Raw genomic sequence first — 15,987 nt, forward strand, 5'->3', positions numbered from 1 at the left:
ACTGGAAAGAACTGGACAGTACTGGACAGTGTTTTCCTGAAGAAACAGTTCCCCTGCAGTCCAGCACACAGGCAAAAGGTAGACATTTATAATTCAGAAGTAGAATTATTTTTTCAGGTGAACTGCCTCCACCTTCAACTGATTTCATTCTAAGTATATTCAATGTGATGTAACAGAAGGGTGGACCTGAGGTTGTTTCATGTTTAAGGAAAGCCTAAACAATTCCCCAGCTGACACAGGTGGAGTCTGTGCCCCTCCAGGTGCCAGAAAAAGGATCTTTATATAAATTGGAGTCAAACTCCAAAAGGTTTAATATCACAGAACTGTAAGCAAAGGTATCTTTCCTTCTGCTCTTCAATAAAATCCATCTGACTATGGAATCCTAACCTAAACCCAGCATTGCAGGGAAAATGACCAATTTTTAAGAGATTGCAAAGAAAAATTTGCATTTCTTTTGGAACTGTCATAAAATAATTAAAATTTGAATGACCTTCTATGTGGTCTTCCCCTACCTACCTCCTGTAAGAGAAAATGTCTATGTAATTTGAAACAATAAATTAATATTCATATTTTCATTTTAAGGAAATTAAGAGCATTTTAAACAAAATAACACATAAATATTGAAGCCTCTAATTTACAAAATAGGGGTTTCAGTAACCTTTAAAACGTTTAAACTCAGAATGAAAATGTCTTTGAAAAAAGACAACTCTGTGAGAGCACCACATTTAAAATGTGTTAAGAAATATTAGTTTTTATTTAACCAGTTTTCACAGCTGAATATTTATTCTATAAAAACTTTACAGATTGTACAGTTTATATATAGTTCAAACTACTAGAACAAAGAAGTAGGTCCCACAGATGCAAAAATACTGTACCAATCCAAGGTAAAGGCAGATTTACACACTGTACAGCTCTCCACTGGGAAGGGGAGGTGGGTCAGTTCCAAGTAAAAACTTCAAAACTGTACAAAAATAAGGTTTGATTTCTTTTTCATTCTTCATAATACATTCAATAAGATTGCAAGCACAGATACCCAAGTAATAATTAGATATCTGCAGTCAGGAATCAATAACCACTCCTGAAAGGAATGCAAAATAGGTCTATTTACACAGGGCACTCTTTTACACCATACTGCATATAGTGTATATTTCAAATAATAAAAAAGCATAGACAAAGAACATTAAACATCTAATATAAGGTAGTTGTTTTTTTTAAAAGGTTTTTTTGTTTTTTCTTAATAGTGTGCCAAAAGAATTTTAACTTATTAAATAATATATTCTAAGTGAACCTAAAATTTATGAACATAAAATGCATTTTTTTGGTGTAATACATCAATTAAACCAGCAAATAGGAAAAAAAAAAGAACCAAAACCAAAACCCAAATGTATATAAAGTAGTATTCTCACCCAGCAACAGAAGCATTTATGTAGTTATTTAAAAAAAAAAAAAAAAACAGAGGAAAAAAACCCCAAACCCAGAGAGGCTTTAAAAAAACCCACTAAAACTAACTTATAACTTAGGATATCCATACATAAGATATTCAGTGATTCACTAATACTGCAAAACAAGCTTTTTTGTGTTGTTTTTTTTTTCCTGCTCCCTTCCATTTCCCTCATTCCCCTTCCCTAAGAGACAGTGGTTTCTTCATGCTGTCTGGGTAAGAATCAAACCTGTTCCTGCCCCTTCCTCCCACCCTCTGTACCTCCCCCCAGGAAGGACAGAGTGTTTTCTTAGCAGTCATCCTGAGCACACTCTCTTTTTGGGGATATGTGGGATTTAACCTTGCTAAGGGTTTAATGAAATCCCCAAATTTTAGAATGTTCCATTACTGAGGTATTTGAACCTTCTTCTGAGACAATGCCTTGTATCTTTGCTGACTCCTTGGGCAGGGAGAGTAAGGGCTGGCTAATACCCGTTTCAATTCTGTATTCTCATGAAAAAGAAAAGCATTATTCCAGACTTCCCTGCCACACAGAAAATAATGCAACACCATTCACTTTTTAGTTAAGTCTCTATTTGATACAGTACTAGCCAAAGATAACAAAAACTAGAGCTTTGAAAGAGATGTTTGGTAGTGCACTCTATTTTAGCTTGTGTGTGTGTGTCTATGTACACACTCTCACACACATATTACATTTATATATATATAAAAGACATATATATATATATGCACACACATACACTTGTGTGAGTGTATATATATTTATATGTAACAATAGGGAAAAAGGAGTTTTGTTCAAATTTAAGTGATACAGTACTTTTAAACCCCTTGACAATAAAAGGGGAAGGGGGAGTGTGTCCACTCCTGTTCCCAAGTTCAACAAGGGGTTAGTTTATATAGGTTTTTTTTTTAAATGGGCATATTTTGTTTGCCCTGATGTCCAAAAAATACAATTCCAGTGTCAATGGGCATCTCCTCAGAACTCGTCAATTCTGTTCTGCAGGTATTTTAGCATTGAGTCCATCCCTTGTGCTGAGCCCCAGATTTTCTTCAGAACTTCACACTCCTTCTCATTTGCTACTTCCAAGTCCACCTTCATGATGTTCCGTACTAAAGCTTTGGATTCTTCAAGTACCTGAGGCCAGAAATGCAAAAGGGGAGCTGGGTTAGCACTGCCTGAGAACTGAGCAACACGTGCACTGACAGGTTTATATGGACAGATCCTCAAGCTGATTATGAATTTAAGCCTAACTATGACTGCAAGAAACGTTTCTCACAGTCTTTCATGCAGCATCACACAAAACTTTTAACCCGACACCAGCATGATTTGAAAGTGCACAAAAATGTGGAAATAATGAAAACCATAAAATAACAATGTGGCTTTATAACCAGGGAAAGTTCCAAGTCCATTATGGTCAAGCTGATCATAACACTCTTATTCAGAAGGGCTTTAATAACCAGGCAGACGCTGAATATCTGGAGCATTTAAGATACACTGAAGAAATCTCATCTGCTTTTCCATTTAAAAAACTATTAGCTTGCTTTAAAATCTAAAATTTCTACTGCACAGAACAGTTATTTTGTCCTGCACCTTTTCTTGCAAGAAAGCATCAAGCAGTGGTAGTTTTAGTTATCTTGTGCTATCAGTGTGTACCTGCACTTGGTGTTACTCATAAAACCAAGGTCAACATAATGTCCAAGACTGTATTTATTTCCTTGGTAATTTTAAATTGCATCTCAGCACAACTCAAGGTTTCTGTGCAGAAGGCAGGGGAACTGTTTACACTCTTGATTACAGGAAGCTGGACTTAAGCAACTATGTTAAAGCCAAAGTTATTATAATAAAATCCAATGCTGGTTTGTGTTCTTAATTTCACGACACAATATATGACAAGAGTCCAATATAAACTTAAAAAAATCCCCCAAACCACAGAAACACAAAAATACATCAAAAAGTCTCAAAAACCATTGCTGTACTACAATGCAGTCCTTGTTTCATGAAAATAGTCTCTTTTTTTTTTGTTTGTTTGTTTTGGAGGACAAAACGATGCGGTCTAATAATACTTAAGATATATTTTTATGCTTAGATGAATAAAAATTAAGAAAACAAAGGAAACTTACAACTGAATGACATGTGACAAGTTCTTTAATTCGAACCATCACTTCTTGTGTGAATGTTCCAGGCCAAAACACTTGAGAGACGAGTCCTTTGGCACAAGCTTCCTGCGCCGTCAACTTCCTCCCACTGAACAACATTTCATTGGCCTGAAGGGATAAAAAGTTACTTCTGGTATGAAATGTAATGAGACAAAACTCACTAAAGGAAAAATGTTCCAAACAAACAAGAAAAATGCCTGCACTATTGGAAATAGTTTCGTTATAGCTCTTCCGAGATTTAATTAAAAAAGATTGGCTTGCAGATAATTAGTGTGTGTTGTTGACTAGGACTGTGTCAGTAGTTATTAAAATGTGCAGGTCTGTGATTAGGGGTTAAATGGGAAAGCATCTTCTGTCCTTTCCTGGCTGGGAATGTTCCCTAGATCTGCCTTTCTGGGTTGTCTGTGTCCGTATAAAAGGTTATAAGGGCTGGCAAATCTGTAAAACAACAATGAATACATCAGTGTGTAATAATAATGTATTCATCTTCCTGAACAAACTCGCAGAAAATAAACATTCACATTTTCTTCAGGAGTTCTGCACTGAACTGATAAATCCTTTCAAAATCTGGCATAGCAGTCTTACTAAACCCAGCAGTATTTAGGAGGTCTTGCACATAGTTTAAAGGTACAGAATAGAGCACTAAATACTGTGCAAGAAGGTGATCTCCAGTTCTGTACTTTTTGATCTGTAATTGTCATGCACTTCTTATATTCTTACATAAGTCAAACTTTGTTTGCAGTGACGTTTGCATGGAAATAGCCAGTGGAAACTAAAATGTCACAGTAATAGACACCCTCAAAAAAAAAATATCAGTTTTACTGTTTCTTAGTGACTTAATTTCATTGAAAAATATGACAAACCCATTACTGGACTCCTGAAGTATAAGGAATAAGGCTGTTCTAAAACATCCAAACCTGACAGATGTAGCACTTCTGAGTTTTTTAATGTTCTCTAATACTGAAAATTCTGGTAATTACTTCAGCAACATTCAATTAAGGACCTCAAACTATCTATTTACTGTGGGTACTGTGCTCTGAGCATCAACATGTTACACATGAAGCAATTTGAGAACTCTGCAGTCTATTAATTGTCCCTTTGTAATGAAATATTAAATCCAGGTCCTAATGGCAGATTGTTTCCTGACTCCCAGTCCATTAGAAATGTGGGGGAAAAAAAGAGAGGCGTTCCCCATCATCTTTTACATAAAATTTATCATCAGCACATCTCTCATAGCTATTATGGAAAGCTGTGATTCACATATATTAGTTTAAAAAGAACCAAATCTCTTGCACTGTGACCCAATTCTATATCCCGATAATTTTACTTTCTGTGAATGCAAAATCAAGTATTCATTAACCACTCCTTCTAATTTTCCAGAATATACCTGAATAATAACCTGAAACACTAGCTAAAAATCAGTGATGGACACAAGCTTACCTAAAAAAGGGAATAATTTTTCCTAAGAAGATGGGGAAGAAATATTCTTTCAAAGTAATTTTAAAAAATTCTTTATGTTTATATCAAAGACTAAATCTAACTGGTGGTTAAGAAAGGTAAAAATTTAAATCAGCTGGTCAGATCTACATATTCTTCAAATGAATCTTTGGTAGAAGGGATAAAAATTTATGCTAGAAAAACCTTGATAATTTTTTTCCCCTAAAACTTTAGTGGCAACTGCTAAATTCTCCTGAACATGAAAGAGCATAAGTGCAGTTATCTTATTTCTGCCAGCTGTAACACAATATTAGCACAAAATGAGCATTCCCATTCTCTCTTGATGGGTTTTGAAGGGGAAAGTCCTGCTCTGGCACCTTCACTTGTGATCTGCACCCAACGTGTGCTGAGGACTCACTGCTAAACAAGCCTTAACCTTATAATCAGGCTGTAAAATTAACACACTTGGTGGTTACTTGCCAAGAAATATAATACAGCAATAGAAACAAGGATGATAAAAATATTTGGGGGATGTAAGATTCTCATTAGAAACCTTCATTTTCTACTCAAGTGTGTTTTTGTCCTTCCACAGAGGAACTTCACTGGGAACTCTTCTGGTCTCTCTTTCCAGTGAGGGCTTTGAGGCTCAGCAAGGACTTCCTGTGTGAGCCACAGGGGGATCTCAGGAGGCTTCTGGTGTCTCCTGGCTGTGATGGGGGCTACAGGCACTGTGGAGATGTGTACCCCTCATGACTGACAGGAAAGCACAAGAAATACTGCCAAGCATCCAGGGGACTGACAGGGAAATCTGCTGTACTGCTCCATCCTCTACATCCAGGACCAGACAACCAGAGCAAGAGCTCCACAGCAAATACACAACAATATATCTTCCTACACATGTCACCTTGATCTCTAGATTATTTTCAAACCTCAAAAGCTAAGTTTAAGAACACTTCTAAAATTCTTGGTATTCCCAAATACACTGCATTAGTTTTGGGCTTTCAGATTTCCTGTAATAAGACTGCTATTGAATGTGTTCTGTGACAAACCCATCCCTGACAGACCTGCTCTGCAGCCAGGACTGACCCCACAGGGAAAATAATCCCAGCAATCTTACACTTGAAGATTTCTATACATCTGCTGCTGCTGCTAACAACATTTCACTAGACCTAACAAGACCTAAGGGGGGGACTAATACTGCTGAATTAATACATTTGTAGAAAATTTTATGATGCACAGAGAGGGCTTAATTCTTTCTTTTGTATGATGTATTAATTTTTTTCCACTGAATGTTTTGCATCTCACTCATAGCATCTTTCTGCTGACTTCTCTCTCCCTTTTACAGATAAAAAGCATTCTGCTTTATCAAAGCCTTCAGTTTGGATTCTGAAGGTATTTAATGAAATCTGCTGAGTGAAGTTCAACTCTGTCCCATCAGCACTGACACTGCTACTCTGCAGAGGGGCAAGGGTAGTATGAAAAGTGTGGATTTTTTTCTCCCCTTTTGCACTGAACATTGTGGAATTGTTAGCACTGGAAGCTTTCAATTTAAATCTTTATATTTAAAAATGAGAGCATTCACAAACACACATGAAGGAGTACACTAGGGAAGAGCCTCTTGTGTTTTTGGTACAAATTCTAAAGAAATTAAAAGTAACAACCACAAGTCTCTAAAGGACGAGGATGGATGGAATGGATGGATGAATGGATGGATGGCCAAATAAAAAGGGAAAGGAACAATCAGTAGTTTGAAACATGCTAAAATATTAAAGATACTCTTATAACTCTTAATCTATTTCAGTTACCTTTTCTGTTCTCTTCTAACAACTAAATCCAGACATCATACAATTAGTCATTAGATTGTTCAAACTGGTGGTTTAATATATTGAAATCTATATTTTTAAATCAATAAATACCTACATGGAAAAACCCTGGCTTTTTTAATAAACAGCAATTTTGGAAAAACAGGTATAGCTACAAGCACTTGTTCCACAGTGGCCAAACTGGAACAGGACTTGGGTCTAAGTTTTCAAAGAACACAGCAGGAAAAAAACTAAGCAACATGAAAATAATGTAGGCAAGGGGGTTTAAAACAGCTTTTTGTTACGAGTGCATGAAAGCTGAAATAGTTATTTTGCCTGCAAGCATAAGATGCTGCTGGGTGGTGACACCGAGTGCAGGGCAGCCCCTTCTCTGCCACACTCTGGTGCTGTGCTCAACACAAGGCACTGCTGGCAGGTCCTCAGGGGCACCAGCAGGGAAAGTGTGTCTTGGTAGACAGGACGTGACCCTTCCAACACCACCAGGCTTAAAGGTGCCCCTGAGGTGGGATTAAGTCCCATGCCTGCACACAGGGGAGGTCCAGCTTGTAAGAGCATGGAGCAGAGAAGCTACAGGGAGTTGTTTCTCATGAAAGGTTTCCACGAGAGAAAGAAAAAAAATTAAGAAAAAGACAACACAGCAAAGGCAAAAAAGTCTTGAAATCATGCTAGATAAATTATCACACTGACTTGTGAACTGTTGGCCCCTACCCTGCAAGCTACTTACAGAAGCCAGGCCCATTATCCGAGGGAATGTAAGGGATGAACATCCATCTGGACTTTGTCCAAAAGTAGTGTATGGTGTCTGAAACCAGGCCTTCTCGTTAGCCCAAACCACGTCACACAGAGGCAATATGGATGCTCCAAGTCCAATGGCTGGGCCATTTACTGCTACAATGATAGGCTTCTTAAACTGAATAAAAGTATTCACAAAATTCCTGAAGAGAAACAGAAACATGCACTCACTACATGTACCGAGAGAGCAAAATATACCAGCCCTTGAAAACTCCACAACAATTCATCTCCATAGGAATACCACGTTCAAAAACCAACCTGAAAACCTTCCACAATGAGGTGGTTATTTGGTGGATGAGGGGAGAGCAGTGGATATTGCCCACACAGACATCAGTGAGGCTTCCAGCACTGTCTCTCCTAAGAGTTTCATAGTCAAGCTGTTGATGTATGAGCTGGATGAGCAGACAGTGAGGTGGACTGAAAAATGCCTGAATGGCTGGCCCAGAGGGTGGTGACTAGTGGCACAAAGCCCAGTTGGAGGCCAGTAATTAGTGACACACCCCCAGGGGTCAGTGGTGGCTCCAGCACTGTGCAACAGCTTCATTCAGGATCTGTGTGATGGGGCAGAGCAGACCCTCAGCAAGTTTGCTCATGATATAAAACTGGACTGATACACTAGAGGGTTGTGCTGCCATCCAGAGGGACGTCCACAGGCTGGAGAACTTCAGGAAGTTCAACAAAGGGAAGTGCAAAGTCTGTGCCTAAAGAGGAACAACCCCAGACACCAATATATGCTGGAGGTCAAACAGTTGGAAAGCAGGTTGGCAGAAAATGAGCTTGGGCTCCTGGTGGACACCAAGCTGAACCTGAGCCAGCAGTGTGTCTTTGTGGAAGGAAGGCCCATGGTATCCCTGCACTGCTTCAGGAGAAATGTGGTCAGGAGGTTGAGGGAGGTGATCCTGCCCCTCTGCTCAGCCCTGGGGTCAAGTTTTGGGTTCCCCAGTGAAAGAGAGACTCAGGATGGTCCAGTAAAGGGCCACCAAGATGACCCAGGGACTGAGAAAGCCCTGACTGTTCAGCCTGGAGAAGAGAAGGCTCGGGGGGATACCACCAGTGTGTATAAATACCTCAAGGGTGATGCAAACAGGACAAACCCAGGCTCTTTTCAGTGGTGCCCAGTGAGCACAAACTGAAACATGAGGTTCCCCCTGAATAGTAGGAAACACTTTTTTACTGTAAGGGTGACAGAACAGGCAGCCAACAAGGTCATGGACTCTCCATCTTTGTGGATATATTAAAAAAATCCAGCCTAGACATGGTCCCAGGCAATCTGCTTTAGGTGACCTTGAGCCGGGGCAGGTTGAACAAGATGACCAGCACTATCCCTTCCAACCTCACCCATCTCCTGGTTCTGTAAAAGCCCAGCATTATCCCAGCCCAACAAAGCACAGTAACTGGGCAAGGGCAGGTTTAACACCCCTCCCAGAAGCATCAGCTGACCTGGAGCTTGTGGTGTATTCACACCCCTCCCAGCTCTCTCAGACAAGGCTGCAGCCACACCTCACCTCTGGGGGCCAAACTGTGCCCACAGCTCTGCTTGGTTTTCACTCTATGTATGGCACTGGCATAAGGTATCTACACATATTTTAAGTGAAGGCAACAAGGCATAAATGAAGATGGGCAAAGCATTAATGATTTTTGTTAAGGAGCATTTCTGGACTGCTGGGAGACAGCTTTTCCAAATAAATAAATAAATCTGCCTTTTAAAATTATGAACAAGCCATGAACAGTAGAGGTCTATTACCACACATCACACACCTGCAAACTTCCCCTCCTCATCTCCCTTCTCTTGGTTGGTCATTGTGCTCTGGGTATTAAGTTATTAAGCTACAAATGCATATTCTCATCCTTATTGTCAACGAAAAAATGTCAATTCATTCCAGTTCCCAAAAGTGTGGAGGCTTCTCTGTTCTCAAACAGCAAACCCTTCAAGAGCTTCTCAGAAAAAAGTGTGTGTACATATCCATATACAGGCAATGTTAAGGTTTGCTCTTTATCTGCATCACACAGATTTGTATTTCTGTGAAACAGGACAATTTTACTCAATTGCATCCATCACTAAAGGTCCTCGTGTTGCTGCTTAACTTGTTCTAGTGAACTGAAATAGCTAAAAGCAAAGACCACTTCTGGAATTATCTTACACAAGTCATCATACAAACATCCCATCCAGAGACTTCAGATAATTTTAGTCATGGCTGAATGTTCCAGAGAGGACCTTCTCTAGCATATACATGAAAAATACCACTATTATATTTGAAGGGATCTGTGTGTTTGTGGATCTTTTAAGTTACCTTTGCCCATTTTATTAATAAAGAAGAGGTGAAAAATCAGGCTCTGGAAGGCCAAAATTAAACTAAGTGAGAGAAACTCAGTGTTAAGAGCCTCTGGCCACATCTGAGGTCGCTGCATGAGCAACTTTTACATGGAAATACTGAAAAATTTCCTTTGATATAAAAAAACTCCCATAATCATCTTTATGAAGCAACTGTGCCTCCAATGAAACAGGCTTTCCATGTCACATGGCCTTTTTTTGGAAACATGAATATCGATAACAACAACAGCAAACAGGTAGAATATGGATACTCTGAAAGCATAAAAAACACCAGGATCAAAAAAAACAGTGTTCAAATGCTTAGCTATTTGTTTGTTCTGTTAAAACATATCTCCAAGATCTATATTTTTTTCCATATACTTTTTTTCTACTTAGCAGTAGTTCAGCTCATTTTGTTTAAATATTAGAGTTGGGATGATGTTCACCAGTATTAATCTACTCCTCTAAAACATCCAACATTCCACTGCTCTGAATGTACCATATCAAGTTACTCATTCAATGCACATCACATATTTTTGTGTATTAAATTCCTTTTCCTGAAACCCTATGCCTATTTAAGTGCTTTTACACTATTTTTAACTGGAAGAGTATTGCCAGTTCTCATAGATAAATTTTAGAAGTAAAAATAGTGATGCATGAAATGATAACCCAAAAAGAAAGGGACAGAGTATAAAGAAGTGCTGCACAGTATATCACATAACAGGTGAATGTCTGAGATCTTTTTGAATTAGAGGCTTTTGAAATGAAAAAGATAAAACCAGCCAGGTCACATGATGAAGAAGACCCATCAGATGACTGAAGATAATCTTACATACCTAATAGCTTCTGCCATCTTAGTGCTTTCCTTTTTTCTGTCATCTGTTAAACGTCGTATAAAATAAATAAAATCAAGACCACAGCAGAAAATGCTACCAACTGCACTGAACAGCACCAGTTTACTGTCATCTGCAGCTGCTGTGTTCAGTGCACTTTGGACTTCCTTCATTACCTGAAAAATAAAAATTGCACAAGAATCACTTTAATCCATCATTAAAAAGTAGTGTGTTGTTCTCTTCCCTTCCTCCCACCACAAGATCTTCAATAACCTTAATTTGTCCTTATGGTGCACTCAACTATCATATTAGAAAAGTTAACTTTCTTCATTATACAAAAATCCAGAAAGTTAAAGTATTAGAAGCTTTGCGTTTTAAAAATGTAATTAGACTAAGATAATTAAATCATTAAGGAAAGATCTATTAGATGTTATCTGTAACTAAAGCCTCGTTCAGCATTTCTGTAATTTGGACAGCAGATGGCACATGCAACCAGTACAGAAAAGAAAACTTTAACTGAGGCTAAAGCTTTTTACAAGTTGCACTTCATAAACCACTACACTCTTACAAAATTTGGTACATCCACAGGGTCAGAGAACAGTTTTTAAACCCAACTGAAATATGCATAAAGTCTTGTAACACCTGGCAAGAACCTGTTTCTTGTTCTGTGTACGTTTGTGCCTGAGCAACAGGCATAAACGAGGCAAGGACTTCCAATCCCCCATCACCCTCCCCACACGAGAATTGTCCTGACCTCTGGATTTAATGAGTTATTTTCAGATGACTTTGTTGACAGCAGAATGTGTGTGAATCCATCCTGTTTCCTGACCACGATGTCCCTGTACCGGTAGGCACTCTCCGTTTGCCTCACGCTGAATCGGAGCCGTTTGTCGAAGGGTTGGTCCCTCCTGTCATCAATAAACCTTCGCTTGGTGGTGGCCACTCCTGTCACAGATGTCTGGATGTTGGTTGTACCATTGGCTGCTAATGCTTCCATGAAGGTGGATGTACCTGGAGATAGTTAAAACAAGAAGAATTACATTTTATTAACATAAATATCTCCATTAGCATAAAACCACACCTGTCATATTAAGAACACACAGAAAATATAAAACTCAGTCCCCTGGGAGTTACTGAAATAAAACACTGAGCACAGACCAAAACTGAAGTGACAAAAGGATTCAAGAAAATAATTTGACAGTTTTGAGAAAATACATTTAAAACAAGCCAAACAGATTAATCCTCACATACTTATTTTTAGGAAAGGTGTATTTAACTAATTAAAGGTGTATTTCTAACACCAATACTCTTCAGTGGGTTAACAATCTGCTTTTTCCCTTTCTTCCATTTTAAAGTCATTTAAGAGCATCAACATTGTGCAGAGAAAGCAGAAGCCTTTTGTTTCAAATGTCAGAAGTTAATACAGAGGAGAAAAATATACTTAAAATAAATCAAATAGAGAACTTTATTGCAAGATAATATAAAGCATAATAGTGTTGAAAGACAAATGGAAACAAAGAAATACAGACCATACTTTTTTGAGAGGGAAGCAAGAGCCATGCAGTGATGGATATTTTCATGGATTCAAAGACAATGAGAACTTTCTCATGTTAAACCATTTTTCTTATTAGAATTGGCAAATAGAGCATTTACTCTTTCTGGTCTTGTCCCCAGTCACTTACAGACAGAATTTGAAGGCTTGCAAGTAAACATCTCATGTCACAGAAGGGACAGGTTTTTCTGTACTCTTCATTACAAACATAATACCAAATAATTACCGTTCATAAGAGAAAATAAGAGAACATATTGGATCTGCAATTCATCTGTATGTTTGTGTCTCTGTAAAATTTGTCATACTAAAGTTTTCAAAGACTTTTCCTGAAAGCTGATGGCTGAGACTAAAATATACTGCAAACCCACAGCTCTTATCCTACTAACAGGCACCTCAGATCATCATGAATATGATGTCTTAAAAGGCAGAGTTAAACCACTATAAGTAAGTTGTTAATTAAATGTCATTGATGGATCTTGCTTAATTCGTCATTATCTGTGTGAAGAAATTATATTTTTAGAGTTCCAATAATAGGCAATACTATGATTTTCATTTTTTGTTTTAATTATAGCATATTTCAAACACTTGTGGGTCCAATGAAGACATCAAACAGGCTCACCTAAGTGAATGGAATATGCTGTACCTTGGTATTTTCTCTGTATTCAAATGATGCTTATTTTGACCCAGATAAAGTATAAGAGACACAATAAGGAAAGAGACTAACACAATAAAAATCTAGAACATTATACATTTTCCTATTTGTATTTCAGAAACTGTCTTCAGATAAAAATTAAGTTTCTACATCAAATTTTTAAAATAAATATTTTATTATAAATCTGTTACGATTAATTAGGCAAGTTGCCTCTTAAAAGAGCTCCACAATAATACGGTTTTATTTTACTTCATAAGGTCTTGCTCATTGTAATAGTGCTTTGATCCTCTTACCATATCACTTTTTGTGAAGAAGTTAAAGACAACTCAGGACTTTTCAGTTGTTTAAGGTGTAAAATAAGAAACTGGATTCAGTTTGTGATCAGTTTCAGAGACAGAAATGAACAAAATTAAATGGAAAATGAATGTTTTATACCATCCCAAAAGTTTCACATTTATTCTCAAATTTTTCATTCTTTATGAGATTCCTTCTTTCATTTCAGCAGAATAAATAAAATGCATACCAAATATGAGGTTGATGACGAGTCATTTCAATACTTTTCCCCTTGTAAGCCATACTGTGGCAATTATATCCCTTTAAAAGAATTCCCATGAAAGGGAATTCACAGGAACACCAGTGTTGCTCCGTATTTCATTAGGAACACAAGATGAAATGGCACCACTGGCTGCAAGGGCTTGTTTTTCCATAGGAAATTTAAATTAAAGCAACTGAAATCACCTCTGATTTTTAAACCCTGAAGAAAGTCTTTTAGGTCTTCTGTCCAGCCACAGTGAAAAACGTGGAGATTGGGAGAGCACAACAGACCAGACCAAGCCAAGACAGAGTCAGTGAACTCGTGCAGGAGCTCTGAACCTGCATTTCCCCACGACTCACAGTTCCAAAGACATACTCAAATACCAGAAAATTACTTTTGAGATGTAGGAAGCAACGATTATATACTTGGAGAGAAAAACTTCTGTCAAGAAGACCAAGATGTAAACACCACAGGCCACTTTTCATGCTTATTAAACTGGCAGGAGACCTCCTGAGTTTTATATAAATGCTGTCTACACTTGTCAGTAGGTGCAGTTTCAACCCACAAGGGACAGCTGCAGCTCAGTGGAACAAGACTCCTGTACACAATCTCACAAACACACTTTTAGCATTCTTAGACTGGTTCTCTGAAGGGCGTAGAGGGCCTGAGATGGAAGGTGATGTAAATGAAAAATTCCTCCCATAGTGATGACATCAGTTTTTAGCATTTTGTTGGGATGTGTGGTGGTGTGCTCCTTTCAATGTTCTTATAGAATCATAGAATGGATTGGGTTGGAAAAGACCTCCGAGATCATCAAGTCCAACCCTTGGTCCAACTCCAGTCCCTTTACCAGATCATGGCACTCAGTGCCACGGCCAGTCTCACTTTAAAAACCTCCAGGGATGGGGAATCCACCACCTCTCTGGGCAGCCCATTCCAATGCCTGACTACTCTCTCTGCAAAGAACTTTTTTCTGATCTCCAAGTTAAATTTCCCCTGGCAGAGCTTGAGCCCGTGCCCCCTTGTCCTATTGCTGAGTGCCTGGGAGAAGAGACCAACCCCCACCTGGCCAGAACTTCCCTTCAGGGAGTTCTAGACAGTGCTGAGGTCACCTCTGAGCCTCCCCTTCTCCAGGCTAAACACCCCCAGCTCCCTCAGCCTCTCCCCACAGCACTTGTGCTCCAGTCCCTTCACCAGCCTTGTTGCTCTTCTCTGGACCTGCTCCAGCCCCTCAATCTCTTTCCTGAACTGAGGGGCCCAGAACTGAACACAGTACTCAAGGTGTGGCCTCACCAACACAGAGTACAGGGGAAGGTTCACTGCCCTGGGCCTGCTGGCCACTCTATTTTTGATCCAGGCCAGGATCCCATTGGCCTTCTTGGCCACCTGGGCACACTGTTGGCTCCTGTTGAGCTTCCGGTCTATTATTCCCCCCAGGTCCCTTTCTGCCTGGCTGCTCTCCAGCCACTCTGTGCCCAGCCTGGAGCACTGCAGGGGGTTGTTGGGGCCAAAGGGCAGGACCTTTGCAGGCACTTGGCCTTGTTGAACTTCATCCCACTGGAATCAGCCCATCTCTTGGAAGTGAAAAGACAATGCACAGACACAAAGCAGCACTTCATGCTTTATATACCCAGGCAAAGGTTGTTTTGCTGCACTGTCTTGGACACATGTGGCAGCAAATGAGGACAAAATTAAGAAGTGCCATTGAAAATCAAACTATATTTCACCACATGAAAACTTTGGATTGAGGTTACTTACCTTCAGGTTAATTACAACTATATTTTAGTATTTTAAAATAGGATTTCATAACAAACCAAAAGTAGTTCTGTATTTTAATACATTAATGGAGATAACATATCAAAGACAAACAAAAAATACAGCCCTCTTCTTTGAAACTGAGAATCCGAAAATAAATAAGGGCTTGGAAAAAAAGACAGTTCACTCTGGACATTGTCAACTAATGCAGCACCATGTTGGTTTAAGAGGTAATCAAACAATTTATAGTTATAAAAAACTGTTTCACCTGCAAACTGCTGAGATAACATCATCTCAGAGGTGAAGACAGACTTGGTACTACTGCACAAAGCCAAAGCTTCCCATACAGATGCAAAAGGAAATTAAGAGGATTATTCTGTTTCACAGCTGCTGATCAAAACCTGGTAACAGTCCCCAGTTCCACACAGCTGCTATTGGAGGGTAAAAATAAAAAGCTGTGAGTAAGAGACAGGAATGGAACTGGTCTTGTCCAATGGAAGACAGGCACAAAATACCAATGTTGGAAAAGGGGCAGAACAAACACCACCACATTCCACTGGCAGACACCAGAAAAAACACCTCTCCAAATTGTGAGCAGGACAACACTTAAAATGCACGATGGCAGACACTGGAGTTAAAAACAAGGACCACACAACTTCACAGCAATCCAAAGTTATAACCCCACATACCTCTAAGATA

At 38.9% G+C, this 15,987-nt stretch overlaps 1 protein-coding gene across 1 annotated transcript in view; it reads right to left on the bottom strand.

Annotated features, from left to right (window-relative positions):
* Positions 1-731: 731 nt before the first annotated feature.
* Positions 732-15,987, bottom strand: part of CDYL (chromodomain Y like) — a 118,351-nt gene continuing 103,095 nt past the window's right edge. The window contains exons 3-7 of the mRNA XM_071553319.1: positions 11,549-11,805; positions 10,798-10,970; positions 7,583-7,793; positions 3,563-3,706; positions 732-2,576 (exon numbers count right to left, since the gene is read on the bottom strand). Coding sequence (XP_071409420.1) covers positions 2,418-2,576; positions 3,563-3,706; positions 7,583-7,793; positions 10,798-10,970; positions 11,549-11,805 — 944 coding nt within the window. The 3' untranslated portion in view covers positions 732-2,417. The remainder of the gene's footprint in view (positions 2,577-3,562; positions 3,707-7,582; positions 7,794-10,797; positions 10,971-11,548; positions 11,806-15,987) is intronic.

This window comes from Pithys albifrons, chromosome 4 (assembly GCF_047495875.1).
Source record: "Pithys albifrons albifrons isolate INPA30051 chromosome 4, PitAlb_v1, whole genome shotgun sequence".
Classification (NCBI taxonomy): Eukaryota; Metazoa; Chordata; class Aves; order Passeriformes; family Thamnophilidae; genus Pithys; species Pithys albifrons.